The sequence below is a fragment of the Ptychodera flava genome, chromosome 8, assembly GCF_041260155.1.
Source record: "Ptychodera flava strain L36383 chromosome 8, AS_Pfla_20210202, whole genome shotgun sequence".
Lineage (NCBI taxonomy): Eukaryota > Metazoa > Hemichordata > Enteropneusta > Ptychoderidae > Ptychodera > Ptychodera flava.
This window is the reverse complement of record NC_091935.1, coordinates 19,159,661-19,185,245: the sequence shown is the minus strand read 5'-3', so window position 1 is coordinate 19,185,245 and position 25,585 is coordinate 19,159,661. Positions and strand designations below refer to the sequence as shown.

At 37.4% G+C, this 25,585-nt stretch overlaps 1 protein-coding gene and 1 long non-coding RNA gene across 2 annotated transcripts; both read left to right on the top strand.

Annotated features, from left to right (window-relative positions):
* The first annotated feature begins 2,758 nt into the window (after nucleotides 1-2,758).
* On the top strand, nucleotides 2,759-10,215 carry LOC139137904 (uncharacterized). Its single transcript, XR_011553489.1, has 3 exons — nucleotides 2,759-2,954; nucleotides 5,805-6,005; nucleotides 10,000-10,215. It is a non-coding gene; the product is annotated as an uncharacterized lncRNA (long non-coding RNA).
* Nucleotides 10,216-19,962: 9,747 nt separating this feature from the next.
* LOC139137903 (uncharacterized) lies at nucleotides 19,963-23,128 on the top strand. Its single transcript, XM_070706160.1, has 4 exons — nucleotides 19,963-20,086; nucleotides 21,003-21,240; nucleotides 21,499-21,590; nucleotides 21,952-23,128. Exons 2-4 carry the CDS (start codon nucleotides 21,024-21,026, stop codon nucleotides 22,009-22,011), a joined length of 369 nt encoding a protein of 122 aa, XP_070562261.1. The 5' UTR covers nucleotides 19,963-20,086; nucleotides 21,003-21,023; the 3' UTR covers nucleotides 22,012-23,128.
* The last annotated feature ends 2,457 nt before the right edge of the window (nucleotides 23,129-25,585 follow it).

The window sequence follows — 25,585 nt, the reverse complement described above, 5'->3', positions numbered from 1 at the left end:
TGTCAAATACCAACCGTATATATTTTGGTTTCACTTAAGGCAATTATGCCAGTTCAAAGTTTCATTGGAAATCATATATGTTTTCGAATACAATTGTTCCTTATTCCCTCTATTTGGAGGTAAAGTAATTAGAAAACCAGCTTAACAAAATGTAGCGTAAAACACCTGCTTTACATGGACTTGTCTCCATCACTCTCCAGATATAATGTAAATTTGTACCAGACATTCATGCGTACGTCAGTGTTGTTCATTAACAAAGGCTTGAATTACACAAATATACAAAAATTCTCTCTCCCTCTGTCTTCCACCCTGCACTCTTTCCTACACACCCTGCACTCTTTCCTACACAACTGAACTCTTTTGAACACATTTTCCGACCGCATTTATAGTGACTTCATCTCCATAGAACTAAATATCACTACTCACAACCTCAAAAATACTACTTTGGTACATCTCAATATTTCCTTGCCATTCGACATTGTGTCTCAGTGCTTCCACCACAGGTAAAATACCCCGACTTAGGAAAGCATACAAAAATACTATGATATTATAGTTTCATCAACAAGTGGAGTCCCCATTGCATGGACAAAGTTACTCTGGTGTTTAGACGTTGAACGTTAGTAAAAAATGCCAAACATGGAATTTACTCTGCAAGCACACAGCCGCTAAGTTGCTTTATGTTATAGGCCTGAATATAATTGCTTTATGTTTAGGGCTTACAAAATTCCAATTTCATTTACTCCTTGATTCGACAATGCTGTTTTATTTTGTGTAATGACTAACATTTTTGTGCACATAACTTTTTGGAATCTTCCAGACTAGTATTGATGTATCAAAGGACAGAGTATTGTACGAAAATCCACAATCATAATTTTGCTGCTGTTGTCAGCAATAATGTAGGATTATGTGATTCTCGTAGCATTTTCCACAGATATATAGAATGCCCACTGTAAATGACCTTCCAACAAAGGGCAACAGTCATAACAGTTTGGACCCTTCATGGCAATTACTGATTGAAAGAAGAGGGACTGATCAAATTCCATTCAGTGATTAGACTTCAATATTAGTTCATGTTCATGACTGAAGTTGCTCCAAAGTTATGTTTAATCAGTACAGGAAGGTATTGATGAACCATGGGTGGCGGTAAAAAGTTTTCTAATCGGATGCAAATCAGCATTACAAGTTAGCAGTAATAACGTTTACCAAAATTTGTAGTTTATTAAAACTGTATCACATCAAAGTGCATTCAAACACATCAATATGCTGACATTAATGTACACTTTGGCACACTTGACTTTCAAAAAGAAATTCCTAGTTTGTTATCGTGAGGGCAATATACATGGAAAAAGAAAATTATTTTGCCCCATAAATAGGACCGGTCCTTGAATTGTGGCTGCCAACATAAACTTTCAACTGTCAAGAGAAAACATAGACAGGTGATGTCTTCCCTATCGTCTGTCTTTGGCTAACCCTAACCCTAACCCTAACCAACCCTATCGCACCACCTGCATAGGCACAACCAAAATGTTTAAAGTTGTATCAACTGTCGTTCCCAAGAAATTCCGGATCTTTGTAAATATAAGCCCTTAATTTGCGAAAGTTTGGAAAGCGGGCTAGATAATACGGTAAGAACCATTTCAACGCTAGTAGAGCAATTTCAGTATTAACACATAACAATTCGTTAAGGGCTTGGCACATATTAAATGTCTGGGTTCTGCTAAATCTGAAAATAGGAGATTCAGACATTTCATTTTTGTTACTTTTGAGTTTACATTAAGAATTATAATACCTTGAGCGTCTGGAACATTGACGATTGTCCCTTTTAATGCATTGGCAGACTATAATGATAAATACGTCGATCTCCCCTGAACACAGTTGGATGCCAATTTTCTGAGAATGCCACCATTAGAAGGGCAAAAGACAATAGTCGACAGCTTGAGTCGCCGAAAAAATCAATTTGTATTGATATTGGACATATAGGCAGAACATTTGATGTCGAATTGCTCAAAAAGATTGCAACTGCTGCAGCCAGAGCTCACAATGCCAGGGAAACCGTTTTAATTATCATCCAATATACGGTTAATTATACGAAACAATGTAAGTGAACACGGTTCTACTGCTCCATTTATCTACTGCGGAGATAATAATGGACTTCCAGGCTCTAACTATAATCGAATAACATAGTATTTCAATCATCTCAGGGTAATATCCAGCACTGGTCGCCAAATCAAGCCATTCTGTCGTCGACATGGTTACCTATACGAATATTTAATGTACAGGGAAAACATAAATCTCGCTCACGGTGCTGGGGGGGGGGTCTGCTGTTGAATTGGTATAAACGCAGCAAACTTAACGAAACAGTACGCGGTATCACTAGGCGCCGATGTTTATAATTTCCATATCTTGTCCCATTTTTCAAGGAATTATGTGTGCGTTTATTAGGAGCGCTAAGAATAACTTGTTCAAAATTTCTTTATCAATTTGTTAGTCATGAACTTTATTGTGGCTTCTGACACCCTAGCTTCGCCTATATGTCTTCTCTCTCTGTCATGGCTGTCTGCATGGAAACGTTGATAATTGCTTTTGTGAAAGGCGAGTAATTATTTTACCCATAAATAAGTAATGTGGACAGAAATTAGCTATGAGAATTCTTATTATACTCAGACAACTTGGTACGCCAAACATCAAAAGATAATTATCGAGAAACGATATCCGAATTACCTCTATTGCCGATGTAGAGATCTTTTTCAGTGTTAAGATGGAATCGAAAAAAAATGCTGTCGTTTAGCACAAATGCAACATCTGTCAATAACTTTACAGAGGTTAAACATCAAGCTGCCAGAGAAACCCTCCAAATTCTCATTGAGGATATGACTGATCATACGGAACAATGTATGTGAATACTTTGCTACGGCTTTATTTTATTCACTTGATGCACAAGACTACGGCAGTAGGTAAGTAGAAAATGAACATTTTATACGTATAAGATGAAAATGAATACATTCACATCTTGTACAGCTCACAACTGATCACATTGGAGATGGGATAACTTTCAAGCATTTGTTAAATACCCATATTTAGACATCTGTAAAGCTTTAAAAGATTTCTATGAGTATTAGATTTTCTTTCATTCATTGCTGTTGTTCAATCTTTTCTGTTTTCATATTTTATCTTTTGTTGTAGTGCTGCACTTGGTTATAAGCTTTCCTTTTTATCGCATGTTTAAAGTCTGCGTGTTGTTTTTCGAAGGGGGTGGTGCTGATCACATTTCTTGTGTAAATGGTAGTTTTATGTCATGGCCTTGTAGAGCTCAGTTTGGTTAAGGTTTTGGAGGAGAAAGAGCGACTTTATGTTGTTTTCATGTGACCAAATGGAAGTCAAGAGATACTATTGGCTCACCACAAGTGTTTAACTGATGTATATTTAGCTGTTGCATGTTTTCATCAAGTTCATCGACTTATACAAGCTGTGCTTTAGTAACGGAGTAATGAATGTCAAAATCTGCACTATTAAAGGTATACAGTCACCTGTAATTTAAATATGCCCATATATGGTCAAAGGGGCGTTCCTTGGTATTCAAAATGCCCAAGTGAGGGCGCTGTTTCTAAAAAGCGGCCACCCGCTTAAAATCTGTGATTGGTTAGATTTTCTCTTTCCATGGTAACTGCGGCAAAATTGGAACAGGTGACAGTATACCTTTAATACAAGTACTCATATTCGGGAGTTTAGAATTTGAAAATCCCTACAGTTTCTTAAAATGCACCATTTGTGAAATTCACAGCATGAGTAACTGACACATCGGTTATTACCTATGGTTGCCTTTTCCTGTGCGTATCAGCATTTGTGTGATTTATACTGCGTCAGACACTCGACTTCGTCTCGTGCCTAACCGATCTCTTACACCAGTCGCTTGATTTTGCCAGGGAATACACGTCGATTCCTAATGAAGTGATTAAAGAGGCATTCCCATTTGGTAACATTTTTAAAACACACCTTTTTAATGCCAACGGTCGATATTTGACGTGGCGACTGCGCGCGGATCGCGAGATATCGATGAAAACATGTCATTTCCCGAGCGCATTTTTCACATCCCGAAGTTTTACGATCGTTTCTGATTATGACGCGAAATCCCCCGAAGGTTTGTTGTTGTACTGATTGACGATATTCTAGGGAGTCCATTATAAGTTCGAACGACGCAATTTTACCTCCCACTGCGAAGACTTTATATACAGCATTATGCCTTTACCACTGGTCAGTTTTTGAAAACTTTTTGTCAGCTTTTGTCGTTTTCATTATTCTAAATCAGTTGTATTATATTTTTAACCAATACCCCATAAACATCAGTTTTTACGTGTTAAATATTAGCCGCCTCCGATGACTACATTTTGTCGTTTGCCACACAGTACGTGTGGTTCGCCGCGCGCGTGGTATGCGTCAATGCATACCACGCGGTGGCCGCTATGTATCAACCGCACGTAACTGGGCTAGTCACCAAGGCGAATTCTGGTGGAATCAGCAAAAATTGTTTTTCGTTTTATCACCAAGTCAGTAAGACTCCACTTTCTCCCACGGGGCATGACCGATCACCGAGGCGAGTGGCACTGTGGCGTACAGCAGCGTCAGTGTAGACTCGTACTCCATAGCTTAGTTGACAATGGCCCTAGTGCCGAACGTTCTATGTTCGGAAGCTGAATTCAGGTGGGCCACCGGAATTCAAACTTTAACTTTTTTGAGGACACGTTTTTATCGATATCTCACGATCCGCGCGAAGTCGCCACGTCAAACATCGACCGTTGGCACTAAAAAATGTGTTTTAAAAATGTTGCCAAGTGGGAGTGCCACTTTATTATTATAATGCACTCTAGAAAGACTCTTCTCTGAACTATCAAAGGTTATTTGGAGCACGGGCCTAGTCGTGGGCGTGTCATGGTCAATTATTGACAAAGCATCGAGTTACTCTAACATACAGTAAGCAAGCGATATGATCTTTGTATGTCAGGAAAGCTAAACATTATCAATGCTGGCAAATCTAGACTATTAAACAAACGATCTCAATTGGTTTTAAAATATCAACACCAAAACAAATATTATTTTGATTATTTATCAAATTTCAACGCTCACTAGAAAAACAACACAGGATTCCTAGCCCGACACTCTTATTTATATGATTGGGACATACCATTCTATTTCTAGGTGATGTCAAAATTTCATAAACAATATTTGTTTTTGTGGCGACATTTTTAAACCAACTCGGAGCGTTTGTCTAACAGCGTAGATTTGTCAGCATTGATAATGTGCAGCTTTTCTGATATACAAAGATTACATCCTTGTTTATGTTATAGTAGCTCGATGCTTTGTCAATAATTGACCACGAAATGTCAAAGACTTAAAAAATATATATTAAATATTCTCAGTGACCATTATCATAGGTGTGAATTTTTATAATGCAAGGTCTAAATATTCAGGAGAATCTTGTCGAAATACTCACATATGCAATACAAACTAGGCAACCCATTTTTTTGGATTAGTCGAACACTTTTACCTTTGCTTTTTTGTAATTATAAAAGCAGTGCTAGAAGAACATAAAAATTTTACCTTTCCATGTGATTCGTTGCTTAAATATTGAATTCTTTACACATACTTGTATCTCGGTCCATGGCGCTAGAGACAGTTGCAACTTCATAAACGGAAAGGGTATGACTTTGTCATGGAAGAGTACAAAATCTTTGATTATCTGTACATAGGAACTTTATTTTTAGCCTCTGAACTTTAAATGCACGGAATTATGATGTCCATTCTTTCAGAAAATGTTGCCCTCCACAAAATAGTGGACGTTGTTCACATCACCGGGGATACAACCAGCTTACCTTATTTGAATGATGGTGACCAAGACACGTGTGCTGTTTCTACAGAGGCAGTAAAAAATCCTACTTTCGTTATTGACTTAGGAGGTTACTACAACGTGACAAACGTAATCATGGACACAATGATCTGTAAAACTTCAGGTCAGTATTAAAATTGTATATATTGACATATGACAAAGACAGACCACGGTATCAGACAAACTATGTCAAAATAAACAACAATAGACTTGCAATGTCATAAGCCAAGTGGCTGTAAAAAAGGCCTGCGCTGCAGGAGAGATACTGCGTCCAGACGACCTCAAATCGACGCGTGGCAACACGTTTCTATCCTCTCTAGTGTAGTTTTTCATCAATTCAGAACCAAGAGATAACCATAGCCTTGTTTTGCTCAGAACTTTCAACTTTCGTTAATACGATATTTGATACTCTTTAACAAGTCATTGACAATGACATAGTCCCCACTTGTAATAGGAGTATTAGTCTTGATGGCGCAGGGAAATTTGGTCATTAAGAAGTATCACTGGAGTGTATATGCTGAGATCTATGGGCACATAGGTCTATGTCGTTGTTCCCAATTTGAAACACATCAGGCATGTCTAAGTTATGGTTCTAAATCGGGAAAAAAGATCAGACCTCTAGCTGTATTGGCCAGCCAATAAACATATATGCGCATAATAAATGAGGTACTAGATGTGACATCTTAAGGGCTAATATCCTATCCAAAATTGGAGGGTATAGAACTTGTGGCTACTGAGTTATGCATATATATGTATAATCAAGGTCAAAGGTCATCGAAGTCACCTGATATTTTGAAAAAAAATTGTATTGCTAATTAATCCTATGTACCAAAAATCAGACCTCTAGCTCTATTCGCTTGCCAAGAATTAGATATGTGCATAATTAATAAGGTAAAGCGTGTGTTGTCATAAGGTCTTCCATCCTACTAAATATAAAGGACATAGCACTTGTGGTTACTTATTTATTGACATAAATGTATATTTTAGGTAAAAGGTCATCGAGGTCAGATGACATTTGGTCAAATAATTACTATCCTATAGTTATCCCTATATACCAAAAATCAGTCATCTAGCTCTATTGGCTTGCTCAGAACTATATATGCGCATAATTAATGAGGTACAGTATGTGCCGTCATAAGGTTTTCCATCATACCAAATGTAAAGGGTGTACCACTTATGGGTACTGAGTTATCGACAAATATGTATATTTGAGGTCAAAGGTCACCAAGGTCACGTGACATTTTGTCAAAAAAATTGTATTGCTAAGTTATCCCTATATACCAAAAAATCAGACCTCCAGCTCTATTGGCTCGCTCAAAATTAGATATGCGCACAATTAATGAGGTACAATATGTGGCGTCATAAGGTGTCCCATCATACCATATATGAAGGGTGAAGCACTTGTGGTTACTGAGTTATGAACAAATATGTATATTTTAGGTGAAAGGTCACCAAGGTCACGTGATATTTTGTCAAAAAATTGTATTGCTAAGTTATCCCTATGTACCAAAAATCAGACCTCTAGCTCTATTGGCTCGCTCAAAATTAGATATGCGCATAATGAGGTACAATATGTAGCGTCATAAGGTGGCCCATCATACCATATATGAAGGGTGAAGCACTTGTGGTTACTGAGTTATGGACAAATATGTATACTTGAGGTCAAAGGTCACCAAGGTCACATGACATTTTGTCAAAATATCTGAGATATCTGCGTGAACGGAGGGACATGACCCAATCTATAAGCCCCCTGGACTTCATTCGTGGGGCTAAAAACTGTGTCACTGCATCCTTTTTGCAATATGAATACGATGAGAAACTAAATTTTTATATTACTTGGCCTTATACATGGGATTCTATGCAGAACTGACTTATACATGGGAGTCTATGGAGGTGTAAACTAAAAAGTCCTCTAACACGGCCAAATTTGATCGCATTGTGAAACAAATCGACGTGCATCTGTATGGAGTAGGGTACTGTCCTTGTGCAAAGTTTGAAAGAAATTGACTAGGGCATGTCTGAGATATCTCCGTGAACGGACGGACAGACGGACGCACGGACGCACGGACGGACATGAACCAATCTATAAAAGTCCCCCCGGACTTCGTCTGTGGGGACTAATAAAGGCACATATTATCTTTGCTGCGACAGTCACAGTAAAATTACATGTGATCCTTATAAGTGTAAATAGTGAGAGTACAGAACTAAAACACTATTGTCTTTTGGGTCGTTTTCATTTTAAAAACAATCGTTTTCCTTTTGGTCCCCGCCTGCGTTTCTGACCAGATTGAACCGGTTCATCATTTGCTATGATAACAGCGAATAATTATGACATCAAAATTGTGCCTTGACAGTCTTTAATTCATAGTCTACTGACAGTTTCGACCAAGCAGAAGAGGTTAAGTTTTGCACCTCGTTTGCAAGTGAACCTGGAGACCATAAATATTTACTTGTTCGCTTAATAGCAGGTGGCTGTATATAAAGTAAGTTGAAATACAAGCAACCAACTGTCCAATGATGAGTTGTCGGTCATTCATTTGGTCTTAATGAATATATATATATATATATATATATATATATATATATATATATATATATATATATATTCATTAAGAACAGACAGAAGTGAAATAATTCTTAGCTCGACAGTCTTATATATGTATGATCGGGACGTATCATTCTATTTGTCTGTGGTCGTGATCATACATATATAAGACTGTCGAGCTGAGAACTATTTCACTTCTTCTGTCTGATGATTGAAGGATGCATGAAGCTTAAGTAACAGATATCATTACTTTGTACTTGAAGTAATTTTGTGTTATTACGCTCTGCTTTAGCATCGAGCACTGTAATTTCCCAAGAGGACATTTGTATACTCATATATATATATATATATATATATATATATATATATATATATATATATATATATATATATATATATATATATATATATATATATATAAAATGGCATGTCAATAAGCCTCAAGAAAAGTGAAGTGCCTGAACAACAATATCCCCAGTGTTGTCTGTAAGCATGCCAGCCTATTAAAAAGGAGGGCGCACAGCTAAGATGACAATTATATGTTATCGGTGAGGTTAAAATATCATAGTAAACACCTATTGCCTAGTCATTAGGGCTATAGCGCCCGTCTATTACCCCGAGGGGCAGTGTGTTACCAGAAACACATCGCTATTCCCCGAGGCCATAGGCCGAGGGGTATAGCGATGTGTTTCTGGTAACACACGGCCACGAGGGGTAATAGATGAGCGCTATAGCCCGAATAAAGACCAGGCGATAGGTGTTTTATAACACACCACATGCTCATGTTGTATTGTTATATAGGTTTTAATGTGTTTTGATATTTTTCACCACAACAATCCATTGTAACAAGTTTACTGGGCGATGTTTCCACAGCGGTTTCAGTTGTACGTGGTAGTACCACTTTCTTTCAAAAAATATTCTAAGCATACCTAGCGACATCCTTAGTTGCACTTCAATCTTTTCCGTCGATGAGCTGTTCAAGTTCCTACGCTGTTGGAATGTTCGATGATGTTGGAAAATCTATTTTAGAGAAAGTGTCGTCACGTATCCCGGACGCACATCACGTTCCAGTCACCCGCCATTGTTGCAAAGCTGCAGACGACACTACGGTCACGTGACCAGACACTTTTTCAAATTTGGTCAGGACTATTTCCCTAGGGAAATAGCTATTCAAAAAATACCCTCTGACGTCACTTTTGTCGATCCGATGGGGACTAGACGTATCTATTTTCTCGTCACGTGACGTATTCTAGCGAATCGCGACAGGGAATGAGCATGTGGCGTGTTATAATAGCAAATGAGCCAGCTAGGATTTCACTTGCCAGAATGCTAGAGCCTGTTAATCTAGGTTTAATCTAGGTTTTCAACTTTTTTGAAATGCAAACTTGTAATACCAAGGTGTATATTAAAACTGACTACAGATAGCAAAGTACAGAGCACAAAGTACTTACAACAAGGGAATCATAGAGTTTCAAAAGCATAAATAAGTTATTTTAGGAATGTTCATATGGTTTTTCCCCCTGTACAACACCAAACCATGTTAACCTCACTCCTACAATGTTTTATTTTGCAGTAAATCATAATAACGTTGAAATAACCGTAGGAAGCTCCTACGATATTACTGAAAATGAAAGATGCTTCCGAGGAGATTTTGCGAATAAGAATGTTCGGCGTTCACGTAAATGTTCCAAGCCTATCATCGGAAGATACGCCACGCTGACCAAATTTAAAATTCCATCATACTCACAGAGGAAGATGTGTATGTGCGAAATGGAAGTATGGGGGCAGTTTCTTGGTAAGTACACACCAATGGGACTTCAAAAGGCCAATATTTGACTGACCTTATTCTGTAATGTATGTATTTCTCATATTTCTTTTTCTCTGTTCGGCTTATCTCGTTATAGATGTTGTACCTTTCTTTAAATTTCTCACTTTTTTACTTGAACACTTTTGAGAGGGTTCATTCTTCCTCTGCTATCTCATACAAACCATTGTTGATGTTCGTTGACAGATGTTCATTAACTCACCGTACCTGTCTCAACGACTGAACACAAAAAAGACTCCAAAGACATACTATCAAACATTTTATGTTATATTCTAGCCAACTAGTTACGACGTCACCATCGCAAAAATCGTTTTCTGGCGGAAAAAATGCAAATAATAATGACAAATAACTTAAAAATGGCATTATGAGGCGTCGGAGTGTTGATCTAATATTACCAGTCAAACGTTATGTCATCATTAGTCAGATTATAGCAGATAACGTAAATACTGCTTCAGCGCTGTGCTTTTCTCAGAATGTGGTCGGAGTTTTTCTAGGACTTTTCGTGCAATTTCGTAACTATTGACGCAACGGCAGTTTTCATTGCTGTAACAATTGCTACTGTCTTGCAACTTCATAGCATAATGTCCTTTATCAGCAGTTCTTGCGCACCGGTTAACTGAGACTCAGATTATCATGCGGGTTACAAACGGCATTTCTCCTCTATCTTAGAGTGAAATTTCAAACAGTAGTCTAAAGAGAAATTTCAAACAGTAGAGAGAAATTTCCAACAGCGCGGAGAGATTTAAACAGTAGAGATAAATTTCAAACAGTAGAAAGATTTTTCAAACAGTAGAGAGAAATTTTAAAAAAGTGCGGAAAATTGTCGTATTCGTCCACGGTACAATGTCGATTTGTTGTTTCCTTATTTTGTCGAGGATTTTTGTTTATTTCCAATTACAAAGATTTAATACACAAATACTGACATGAGGGATGAATATAAAGTATATCCACATGTATCGCCTGTATCACCATTCTCCTATTGTTTAGAGAGTAATGATATGACCCTGTATTTTCTAAACTCTGCAAGATCAGAGTTGCGAATTTCGAGTAGACAAGAAGACAGAATCTTACATTGTTGGAATTGCACTAAACTATTGTTGTTCAGTCCATTAGAAAAGTGAGCACAGTACCTTGACAATTATCTTTTCACAGAGCCCGTTACATGTTTTGCAAGTATTAAAAATGAATCAAATTTCACACTAACAGAAACTACTCAGAGCTACGCGTACGCGTTGCGTTGGTCGGTCCATATAGAGTCGTAAAAGAGCTGAGCGAACAGAACTTATGACACCCAAAAACGTTTTTTTTAATAATCATTGTCGAAACTTTGTTGTTTGCTTTCAGTTTTTTGAATTGCACTGAACTACAAGCACAGTTATACAAAAAATAACCCAAAAAAAATCCATTGAAAATTTGTATGGCTTGCGATCAACATCATTCATCGTTCACGTTTCTGTACCGCGTTTTCATGTCACTCTCCTCTGCTGAAGCGAACGGTCCAGGTCAACAGTGCTTAGTGACAAGAACCGCCTTACGGCAAATTTCCTGTGGGGAGTTTTAATATCTAGGTTGTAAATATACCGAGTATAGCCACAAATAAGCCACAAAAATCAGACTACACCACTAAAAATACAAGAGAGAGAAGATGCACATGTCATTAAGTTCCCGATGATCGTGTTCAGTGTAAATTTCGGATACAAAGTCTAAGATACTCCAGAGAAAGTAAAAGTTTCTTGTAGGTCGTTTGCACAAGGTTAGTGTTATTATTTTGATTCGTTGCTGCGCGTCATACTCGAACACATTCGCTGGAATACGATCTCGATCAAATTCCGTGCAATTACCCCTAAGTACAGTAAGCAAATATATGTTTTATCGACTTGATGTTACTCAATTTACATTAATTTATAGAACGACGTCTCAAGCTCAAAATTCTCACTTTGTGTAAATGGCTATTTATAGCATGTCTTGAAATAAATACGTCTGAAAATCTGTTTATTATTTTTAATTATTGATACAGTGAGACTGCCAAGTTGCAAACTAAATTTTGTTCGGTCCATGAAAATAGTGAACACAGTACCTTAACAATTATCGTTTCACAGAGCCCGTCATTGCATGTCCGGATGACATCGAAGCCTCTGCACTGCCGAAAGAGATGACAGCAACTGTAACTTGGGATTTTCCAACGGTCACTAATTATTCGAGAAATCTTAGAGTTTCCGGAAGCCATGATCAGGGAAGTGAATTTCATCTTGGAAACACGGTCGTGACGTATACGGCCGTGGATGCTTGGAACAACGCAGTGTCATGCCAATTTACTGTTACCTTGAAAGGTAAAATTGTCAGCTGATTTTTCATTCAGGGGGATACTCCCGTAGAAAAAGGTGTAAGTACGGCACAAATGAGTCACTTTTTTACGAAAAAATGCCTAGACTTGGGTAAAATTTTTATCCAAAAAAACCTAAACATGGGTCGATAACAAATCAAATGTTCCGTGCTTTACTGAAAGCTTCACATGGGGCAGAATAAAGGTGAAAAGTCCCCACATTTGTAAAACAAATTGGTCATAATTTTGGAGTATACATGGGTAGATGTTTTCAACTTTGGCGGCAAATCCCGCATGAAAATATCAGGAGTATCCCCGGGAATGTTTCACACATTGTCATGTGAGCTGTTTTCGTATAGATTTCGGCCTGCCTGTCTGTGTGACTGTGTGTGTGTGTGCGCGCGTGCGTGTGTATGTGTTTATATGTTGACCAGGTGTGATATTTCTAGGATGGTAAAATCTGGAACATAGATTCCCGTCCGGGATGGCAAGAACTTATCAGTGTTTTACCGCTGGTTTTTACAGAATTCACGCTAAAATGCATAATAATTTGTTCAGCAGTGAGATATTTTATTGATGACACTGTTTAAGATCTGCCAAACTTTTGCGGATGTTTCATACAAAGATACGACAGTTTCCAAGGTCATCCAGCAAGTGTCTTATCAATGGAGCCACTCATTTGCATATTAAGCAAACCAAGGAAAATGTACATCTTGAAAAAATTGGCAGAAGTCGATAAAATGTTTTAAATATATCGATATCGCTAATATGTGACGGTAGAAAAGAATACGAAAGTTCTTAAATACATTACTTTTATCGATTTCATGTCAGCTAATTGCAAATTTGCATATTTGATAGTACTTAACAGAAACCATTAACAAACACACTAACGAAACAAAACACCAAATCCGATGAAACGTGGCATATATCACTCATAAGAGCATATGAATGAAATGAACGATAAATTGCACGGTAATGTCATAGAAGTTGCTGGTAATTTGCTTATTTTACAAACTTTCACCCCCGGCGGCACATATTTGAAAAGGACATCACAACATTTTCTGGAACTTGCTAATATATCGACGATACAAAGATATGGCACCAATTGAATTTTTTTTTATGTCAGAGGATGGCTTATTTGAGTATTTTAATCAATGACGCTTGTAATTAAAGTGATATAATTTATTCATGACGAACGCACCCAGCGTAATGAACTAAAGCACAACTATTGCATGTAAAAGTGCGTGAGTGAATCATACGACAGTTTCTTATAAAACAAATGGTCAATGGCATATTAAATTTACATTTTAAAATGTGTCATTTTCCTCTTGAATGTCTTAACCATACTATTAAAATTTGGAAGGAGATGTTCCCTATAGGGATATTAAATGACATTTTGCAGTTCAAAATCAGATAGTCGTTAAATACATGTAACGATCTTTCAAAATGACAACATAGCAAGCTTGTGGAAAACAAAAGAATCTAAGCAAAACGAATGTATAAATTTAAAGACAACTACAATCATATACCTCACGATTTGAAGTACTTGAATTGACAGTTATTTCTTCAGCTACTTATTTACGCTGTATACTTGGTGTAAAATAATGGAACTGTTGACACACAGAGCAACTGTTGGCCCGTATGTAACCACCATAGTCAATTTCAAACCAATATCTACGTCATAACTGACAATATAGCTACTTTACGATAGGATAATGTTACGTGTTAAGATGACATGGCGATTTTAAGGCATCAAACAGTTGCTTTGAATTGCCATGATTGATGTCCCCACATGAGAGTAAACTTAAAGTGAACTTTACAGGTCTTGCCTACACTTCTGAAGGGAGCGGAACATCAGTGGAAGAATTGATTTGATCCGATTATCAGTCTTAGCATTATAGGGTCCACAGAATCAGCAAATGGGACGCTGAAAATTGTTTAGAACTTCATGACCGTCAACAATCCCTTCAAATTTTAAATGTGGGCATCTTTCCTTTCTATGCTTTTGAAGTTGTTAACTTTTTAGAGATAAGGGAAAGTATAACACCATAAATTACTCGTTCTAATTTAGCAATTTAATCTATCAGAAAGTTATCTTACTGACGTTATTCTCAAAGGTATTTTATTTTCACATTGACTTCATAGAATCTTTACTGAATGAAATTATGAGAAACCTATCAAGTATTGGAAAGGGGAATGAAGTGTCGGACAGCGTCGTCGCTGAGGTAATATGACGATTTTGTAAAGAAACAGTAGAAACATGGTTACCAAGTCACAAGCATTCACCACAAAATATGTTAGACCTTATGTTCCATCTGCCTTGTCTCTAGACTGGCGTCAAATTTATTGATTGGTTCTCGAACAGCTATATTCATACTATTTCAATTCTTTTGATAAGTAGCTCCAAATATATAGGTTTGGTCACATTGAATGACAACGATCTTCTAGTATATTGAGTATTATAAATCGATCTTGTGGTGAGTCAGTTCATTCTACGATATTTCAGTGTTGCTCACTTGTCATCGTCGTCGTGTAGGGATCGACCAAAGTACTTATATTCGAAATTATTGAGGGTGTTCCTTTGGCGTCATTGTCGACGATTTTACTGCCAGTTGAGATTCGAATAAAACAGATTTTGCAGCATATAATTAACAAAAATAGTGACTCACAGGTGACCAAGCAGTGTGTGTGCATATGCGTGTTTGTATAAATTTGTGTGTATACATGTGTTTGTTTATTTTATTTCTTTGTATGTTTGTTTATCTATTCAATGTTCAATTATATTATATATTTGTTTGCTTATTTATTTCTCTGTATGTAGGTTATTATTTATGTATTTGCATACTTGTTTGTATGTTTGTTGAATTTTCATGGTTTTTATTTATTTATTTCCTTGTTTGTTTTTAAATTTTTTTTGTTTTTTCTTGCTCCCCGTGACGTTACAAATAAACAAACACACATAAACATACAAGCACCATTCTTTATTGACAAATATTGACAAAAATACAACTCCTTATTGGTCCTTTATTATATGGAAATAATCGTACGTAACCAATAAGCAAACATGCATAAACAAACGAGCATACATATTGAGGTAGTTTATTGCTATTATATCAAAATAGTATATAGGAATTCGGCCGTCAAAAACAGATTATTTTATACCTTGGAGCCTGCGTGTATTCAAACCGTATTGTATGGCGAATATAGAACAGATATTTTCTTGTCGCTGTATTTGCGATAATATATAAATTATATATATATATATATATATATATATATATATATATATTACTCTGCCCTGCCCGTCACATTTTGATAAGACGACCTGAACTACGTGACTGACCAAAAATGCACAGTAATGGACTTAGCATAAAATGTGTATGAGTAAACCTTTTCATTTGTTGATGTTAAACTCAGACCATAGCAAACATGGAAATGCTATCGGATGTTACTTTTTCACTATCGAAAATCTTCGACCGAACACTAGAAACAGGAAGAACCATGGACATAGCTGATGGTAAGTTCAGATAGCTTGATCGGCGTAAAGGAAGCTAGAGGGACAGTCGGATCTAGACATTCTGACACATGTAGACTTGCAGAGAGACACAGAAAGACTGCAGGTAAGCGGTCTCAGACAGATACATACCGACAGACAGACATAAGCAGTACGATAGAAAAAAGCGTGGATGGAAAAGTAAAGAAACTAATAAACTTCCAGAGATATGGCCAGACAGGTGGCAGAGACAGAGAGGATATGGAGGCTTTAAGTAAAAGTGCCATGATAAATATTATTTCCTCGAATACGCCCATGTAAATTTTATAGAAAGAATTTAACGAATTTCTTCTTTATGAAAGGAACATTTGCGCAGTAAGAAGAATGTTGGATATTCTATTTTAAATAGGTTCAGCTTTGAATAATGATTTTTGATCGAATTCTGTGCATATTGACAGAAATTTTGTCGGCTCTGGACACTGGACTCACCATTTTGAGAACCTACAATAGAGTCAACAGCACAACTCCTGAGCGGGAAGATCATTTGATAGGCGTTGTCATCGACACAGTGGAGCGTCTTTCGAAGTTTGTTCTCACCAGTGTCACACCTGGCAGCGGTTCCATTATCTTCGAAACCCAGTCTATCGTGTTACATGCAGAAACAGATACTACGGAGGAAATTTGCGACAGTCTTGTATCCCTCGGAGATGGTAACGATTTTCGGATTCCCCCGAGTGCGACGCTGCATCTGACTTCTGGTTTGACTATCAATCTTGTTGTAAGTATGGCATCTACTTCTTCATACATTCCGTATTGAAAAGAAAGTAAAGATGATGTAAACGTTTGCCGTGAAGAACTGTCCGGCCGAAAACCTTTTCAATCCGTGAAAACGACGTGGTGAAAGCTTATTTCACATGCATATATGCAAATTGTGCCGTAGCAGCTTCACTTGGATGCATGTAAAGTTATGAAGACAATTGTTGTACTTATACTCTTGCGCAGTTAACTAATTTAGCATGCTCAAGGTAAAATTGATGCGGAATATTGTGTAAAACGGACTGCTGTTTCGGATATTGGGGAAATGTTAACTCTCCAATAAATTTGCAATATTGGTCAAAATTGTCGATTCTTTTCGTAAAACTAAGGCAAATAGACCGTACTATGCGTTGAAGTACTCTTTTTAGCTAAGCCTCTCACCAGTCCCGGCACACAAACACATTCATTTGATACATTATTGCCGCCTAGAAAAGCTGCTTTGTAAACAAACTTTAAAAACTAAATCATCCGCGTTTTCTGCTGTGCATGTTACGAATACCAACAAGATTGACGACGTCTCAACGGAACTTGACATATATAATGAATAATTCATGGTAAAGTTTGCATTTGCCTTACTTTGGTAGCGTTATAATGTTTCGGAAATAAACGTTCATCGATATAATAAAGTACATCTCCACAAATGATTGTGTGATCGATTTTTCTCACCGATACGGCCCGGTTCACATCACACGTCCTGTCCGCATGGTGTTGTAGGGTCGGTGTTGCATATTAAAGTCTATGTTCCGAGAGACTAGGGTCCTTTCCCGAGGAAACACCATTGGCGAGCGAAGTTGATCATCAAACGGAACTACCGTTATATACGCCACTTTGAATTACGTCTACACTCGCCATATACCAAGTTCGAGTTCGCCTGCTAATTCCGATCAGAAATGGACTTACAGCTTTTGATTGAGTAGTCATCAAAATCAAATTGAACGCCCTAAATGCTTGCTCAGGAAATCAATGAGACTACACTGAGACGAGTTAATATCACTCACTGTCAGCCATGCTGACATTATTGACACTGCACTGACAGATTCAACAGACCTTCGTTGTCTCGAAGGTCTATGATTCAACTTTTTGCCAGTACCAATCGATTAAAAACCTCGCTTGGCCAAGTATCAGCGCAGACTGCCGGCAGCCACTTCAGCCATTGTCAGTGTATCTAAAAACATTTGCCTCGTGCTTTCGCTCTCGCCCTCGAGCATTCTACTAGTGGCTAGGCTGAGGGGGAAAGCATAATACGTCATTGGTGTTTTCGCGAGAAACTGTAGACACAATCTAACTCGACGTGGTGCAACAGTAGCTTGTCACTCTTTTTCTGGTTCCGTCTTTCAATCTGACCAAACAATGTTTACTTGCTGACATTTGTCGGCTGATTTCTTGCGTGTTTAGGCTGAATCAGTCAGCAGAGACCTTCCTGACCGCCTACCCCTGGCAAAGACAAATAGAGAAACAGACTAGCAACGCGGCATGCCTTTTGTTCCATGGTCGTCTAGGTTGACTATGGCCTTTTCATATTAAAATGATATTCAAAGGTGTTAAACTTTTGGGGGACTTTGTTTGTAATTGATAATTGCACGAGATTATGCGAAAAATACGAGGAGATGGCATCGTGCTGCCAGTCGCGTAGCAACCATAGTTACTTTGTGAGCTGTCGGGGCAGAAACACTGCTTCACGCTAATCAAAACATAACACGCCAGCAGTTTCATTAACATTTTCTTCCTTGAAGAACATGTAAAAGACGGTATGACTGATCGTAAACCATTGAGTAAAACCAGACAGTATCGATAAAAGACTTTCAAATTTGGTTCAAACACACTCATTATATATTCATAAAAATATGAGAGGAATTTTTAGAATAGTAAAACTTTTCTGAAGCTCAAAACACTCCCGTTTTCGCCACAACGCCAATTCCGCTCAGCACCAGACGACGACAACAACACAAACTTTGCCGGACATACTTTCAATTAACAATTGGCGAAAGTCCGAAAGTTTCCGAAGGATGCACGGTCTGCACTCTTCGGGAAAGAGAGGCGAGAGCCACCTGAGGCGAGGCGGACATGGATGGGTTACGTAACCGCTTCACGCCTTGAATGATACCCGTTGCTAGTCTGTTTCTCAATTTGTCTGTGTAGTAGGGTCGGTGTTGTCACTAAGTTTTAATTTAATGTTAACACATACACGTAGGCCATCCGCTTGAAAAGGACGTCACTGCTAACAATGGACGATAGAAGTGGTTTGACAGATGTGCTAAGTTTGTCGTTTACTGAAACGAATGGTACCAGGATTGAAGGTGATTTTATTTCGTTTGTTTTGTCACTCCAATTCAATGGTAAAGATTAAAGACGATCAGATAATTTTTGAAAAATTGTTTGGTGATACGAAGTGACATACTATAATTTAGCACTTTACTTTGTCAATTGTCAATGTTTTACGGCAATAATAGTACGATATCGCTAAAACTTATGCGGTGCCATATGACTGTTCTCTTGATGAAATCTACAATTATACTCTTTGCTTTATGTAATTAATAATAGTGAGCCAAAACTAGCTTGTTCAATGACACCGTTAAAATGTGTCAAATATAACGGTTTATGAGAATGATCGAGATCACTGTGACAGCGTTACCGACTAATGAATTTACGTACAATTTACAATTTATTTGTACTTTATTTTGCGCCTCATAAAAACTCTGTCGTCAAAACAACTTTAGCATTCAATGTAATATTTCGTTTAAAACAGTTGATGTTAGGGCAAATGGCAACACTCTCGGTAGAAATAACTGACCGAGTCAGCACCGAGCTAACAGTGTACAGCATTGTTTATTGCTTCCCTGTTCGGACACAAGCTTACTCATATTCGCACGGCCTACATATCCTGCCATTTCGGCAAGACCAAGCACGACGTACACAACTTCAACGTCACTAAAGCCAGAAGTTTTCGCTACACTTTCCTGGTAAAACCCTTATATCGACTGCCAGCGAAATATAATCATTATTCATGAACAGAAAATGCCTGGATATATGCAACAGTGACATATGTCTGTTTTTCTTATGGTCTTACACTTTTAGTTGCACATGCAGATGAGGATATAGGCATTCTGTATGGCATTAATCGATCAGACACGAGCTCTGGCAGTTATGCATCAGGTGTTTATTTTGAAGCAGATGAAGTAACATATTTCGGATGGACTTTTGAGGTATGTCTGGAAGTTAAAGGCCTTTTCTTCGATTTGAGGTCCTGGATTGTCCCAGCGACAGTGTAAAGCCTATATAGTATACATAACTGAGTAAAACACCTGCATTAAAGTTACACTCTCAACAGTCGAAGAGCACAGAAGACTTAGTGAGGAATTCAAAGTTACACGTTCACAGAGAGAGCCAGAAAGTCACGCCGGCTAACAAATAATTTTGAGAATGTAAATAAAGTCTAACTGACTCATTGTGCTGCTAAGTTTCATAGCTTGAACATCAGTTATGGAAAGTTATGACGTTACAACTGCATTATAAGCAAAATGTTACATTTTCGGAAAGTTGCACTTGTCTTGTAAATTATAGTGAATAAACTACTTGTTATGGATGACGTTATTGTCTGAAAGTTCCCACTTGACCGATCAACGAGGCAAAATTGCTCCTTACCATCACACTAATATGTAACCTCAATATTAAAGTAGTTTAATCAACGCAATTTAGCATATTGTTGCATGCCTTTTGTAAACCCTGGTGAAGAATAAGTAGATATTACATGTCTTTCTATAAGAAAAAATGTTTTTTTTAGCATAAGGTCAGAACTATGACCGTCGATAACTATAGAAATCGAAGTACTTTCAATTTCATGTCATGCACAGGATAAGAAAAATGAACTGATGTTGCCCAATATGAGTAAGTCACCTCTGTGGTTTAGCGTGCTATAACATTTTTTGGATTAAAAATTTCCACTTTGTAAATTATTTCCTACGTTGACCTTTGTAGGAAAATTATTGCCCACCCGGCAGATTCAACGAGTTGTGTAGCAAATATAATGGGCCTGTCAAATGTTATGCAATTCATGATGATTGTAATATTTAGAAACATATACTCTATTCCATATCGATAGCGTTGTTTTTGTGTGTGTAGATTTCGAAGCAAACTCACGGAATGAACATCGCTGTAATTAGAAGCTCCGAAATCCTGCAGTTGAACGCCACCGTACATGTACAGTTCCTTAATGAAGTCCAGCATCCGGATGATAATATTCGTGGTCAGAACTTCTCGAGAATTATCAGGTTTTCTGGTAGAGAAGGCAGTGTTATCATTCCAAGGCAGGAGCCGCTGCAAAACGGAGAATGTTACATGAACGTCATAATTCCACACAGTAAATGGTGATATTAATTTTTCTTTTCCAGTATCTTCATTTCGGAGAAACGTTAGTAATGGCAGATACCCGCGTATATTATGTATTTTCCTGTCGCATTGATGTAGAAAACCAGTTGATTGTAAGTGATTCAAGAACCTAATAGAAAAGAGACTTGCACTGGGTGTAGAGCATTTCCGTTTATGACCGATGCAATCGTTTATTTTTAATTGCCTGATAAAGAGCATAGTCATCAAGTATTTTTTCTCCATCGCATAGGGCAAAGAGTAAAACTCTCACTACTTTTGAAGCAACAGACGTGTCAATACTTCAACAAAAGAACAAAAAGCTGGGATACTAAAGGATGCAGGGTATGTACTATACTTCAAATCGGAAATTCAGGAAACTATGATTCTCGCATTTAAAAATAATCATACAATATGATTGCCATAAATATTAAAAAAAAAAATTGGATTAATTTATAAGTAATCATACATGATTGGCTTATTATGAACGATATCTGCTTCGCGTGATCCATTTTGCTTTTTATTATAAACGTTCCTTTCGGGTAAACATGGCGTTGGAATCTAGTATACATAAATCTGTCTACTTAGCTGCATAAAAGCTCAACATGCATCCCTGCGTTAGGAATACTGAAACATACAGAGTTCGGAAGTATTAAATCTCACAGTTTTACTAATATACAATTTTATCATATTTTTTCCGGTTTAGGCATCACAGACAACATCGAACGATTCCATCTTGTGTCTATGTAAAGATCTGCCGACATAAATGCCTAAATGGTGCGGTGTCAAGCATGTATACATGCGACAGTTCGCAGTTCATACTGAACACGAACATACCAATTTATTGTACCATTACGTATAATGTCAAATTACATTTTGACTATCTACGCTGTAAACAATTTAACACGTAAAATTTGTTTTGTGTGCATAGTGTTGGCTATATTATGATTGACAGATAGTAAAGCAATGGAATTCAAATTTGTAAATCTCATTCGATTTAATTTTCGTTTTCGCTGTTCTTGGCAACAGAATGACGTAGTCATTTCCTCAATTACGGATAAAGGGATTGACAGATAGACATCACACAAAACAGTGCAAATTGTTTAGAGTTACTCGACCATTTGCTATAAATACCTTACATTCAATTGTAGGGCGCCAGCAACATAGAAACGTGCCTACATATGTACACAACTTCTTGTGTGTAGTCTACAGCATATTGCATTGTGCGTTGTATTTAGTTTGGAGAATAGTACGATCGATCGGTAGCTGCCACAGCCGTTCGTTAACTGGACACTGTCCGTAAATAGGACTATGTCCGACGGGTTAATTCAAATAAATAAATAGATAAATAAGTAATAAATAAATAAATAAATAAATAAATAAATAAATAAATAAATAAATAAATAAATAAAAAGCGATTAGACTCGGACGCTGCGAATGACCTATCCATGGTTTCACATCGTCTTTCCTGTCATCTCCCTGAATCGTCATTTTACTGCATGACCTTAATATTTTTTTCTAGTTCAAAGTTGTCCCAAGCTGACCAAAGCTGTCAGCCTGCTCGTAGATTTTATCTCAAGTCAACAGGTGGTTATAGCGTGTGTGTGGGAGGCAAAGCTGAATTTATATATGCAGTCGCCGGTAACGGAACACCAGCTTTCAGCTATTAGCTTATTTCACCCTGTGTATTATCATAGAGGTGTATTGCCTCATCGTAAATTGAAGTGACCACGAATCGTAAAATTTGGCACGCAAGCAGGTGGCATAAGGGCACGCGGTTCTTGAATTAGGCTAACCAACATAGTCCTGGAATTGTCCAATTAACGAACGCTTATGGTGGCTGCTTATACGTAACAGAACGTTCGCAAACTTTTTTTTCGCTTATCAAAATAAAAGAAACTTAGTATGACTTGTAAATGTAGCACGACCCGGTTTTTTATTCTTTCGTTGTTTTAGTTGGGATTCTGAACAGGACACGTTTTTCACAGCAACTGCCGATGCCGTTCAGTATATGACAAGATAGTGAAGTGCAATCTTGAGTCGAGTGCACATTGGCTCACATATGGCATGGCTCTCCATGGCTTTTTTGTTGGAGAACTTTAACTGGCGATTCAAAGGTTGTGGCAAAACGTCTTTTCGTGTGACAGAATTTAGGTGACGTGCGGGAGAAGATTATTAAAGATGGCGAAAAAATACATTAATGATGAGTTTAAATTGAGTCAGACATTACACTCAACACATTTGGAACTAATTTGAGAGGACAGGATGTTGTAGTAATGTTGGTTTAATCAGAAAATTTAAGCTCATCTACCTTTCTGTTTTTCCAATTCATTTATTTTATTGGTAATTTGTAATATCGCAGCATTCAGCTACAGGGCGCCAAACACTTTTGACAAATTTAAACAATTAAAAGATCATATTCTCCCAAATTTATTCCAATCGTGTGATATCTACATCCTCTATAATTAAGTCACGACAATTTTGAATTAATTACATGGCTATTCATTTGAGGAAACATTATTTCAGATTGGTCTTTCCGCGTCACAAAGGTAGCAGACCGTGAGATTCATAATTTAACGCCTTAGGGACCGTCTCAGATTGTCGCAGAAGTTCAAAAAGCGAAATTTATTCGTTTAGGGGGGGGGGAGGGGGTTTGACCTCCATTCAGTTAGTGAACTCACTTTCGCACTTTTATTTTGTGATCACAAGTTTTCGTGTGTTTATTTTAAATTAAAGAAAAACTGCACACTCGTGCCAACAAATTTGTCACTGTTTCCATCTCGTTTGTGCCCCAAACACAATTTACCGATAGGAACATTGTATCCTAAACATTTCATTCATCAAATTATACAAAGACAAAAAGTATCATTTTTCTTTTAAATGTGCTATTTATAAGCGTCTGCTCTAACCACTAGATGTCTTTATTCTCACTTGTTATGCACCTGGTCATAGTCGTTTTGAATATGATTGAACATGCCTGGGCCCCCTTGTCAAAGTTTCTCGCTTATTTACCGCCCCTACCAAGTACAAATTGCGTGTTCACAAAGACAAAGAACAGCACAAGAGATGCAAAAAGGGAAAGTAAAATAAAATGAAATTTTTATGCGGTAAAATGCCCTGTTAGTACTCAAATCTTATCGATTACTTTAATTGTAATGTGGCAAGGGATATACGTCTTTAGTAGCTATAGCAAAATGCAACATTGTACTCTCAGGCAGACATGAACATTTCGCACTTTTGAAGTTTCGTTTAGGGGGAGGGGGGAGGGGGTTTTGATCTAAACGAAGAAATTTCGTTTCTTGAACTTCTGCGACAATCTGAGACGGTCCCTTATCACGGACAAAGCGGGAGCATAGCGACAAAATGAGTTCTGGAACCCATGGCTATTCAAACTTACTGACTTTTCATCATTTTAGTTGAAATGAAGGGAATCAATTTCATATATGGATAATCAACACATGATTAGACAGAGATAAGCAGGTCCCTTACTCTTAGGTTAACTCATCGACCATAAAAATGTCGCGAGACATATTTTCAATTTTGATGAACAGGTAAATTTGCCCCTGTCATTTCGTGACACGTACAAGTTCATATCATGTGAGATAAAAACAACTTTAAGACAATGTAAGCATGGCTTGTGATTGTATAATTTTCATCATTTTAGCTCGAGAAAACAGGTCTTGCCGACGCTACCCATTATGTATGCGACACTACCCATTATGTATATGGCATGTTACGGTTGACAAGTGAATTCTTGTCCGGACTAAAACTCCATTGTCAACAATAGCACTGGACGTAACACATATAGAGGCTGTGTTGAAAACTTCAGACATGACACTTCGTCATAATTTTTGGGTGTAGAACATGAAACTATAGTTTAAAAGAAGAATGGTTGACAGTTCAGTCTAGTTTCTTGATTTTAACGCAAACGAATGGTATGATTCAGACAATAATTCAGAGCTTCCGCTAGGATTTTCAAACCTGCGTAAGGCTGTACTCAAATGTTTTTTCTTTTATTTGCGTAAAATGTATCAAAAACGCGTACAACTACATGTATGTAAATATTGTCAGTATAAATTCTCTGTCCACGGTATTCATTTATTTACATTCCTGTCTGCTACTTCCGACTATGTTTTTGCTTCTTGAACTCCTATCATCGCTGCTCTGAAGTCAAATTCACCAAATGTTGGCCCTTCCATTGTTATCACCATCAGATCATTTATGACATCTTCACTCAGACAATTTCGTTTCGATGTTTCAATCCCTTTTTGGGTACTGAACCCATGTTCACATTGGACAGATAAGACTGGAATAACGTCTGCAATTATGGCCAATTTTGT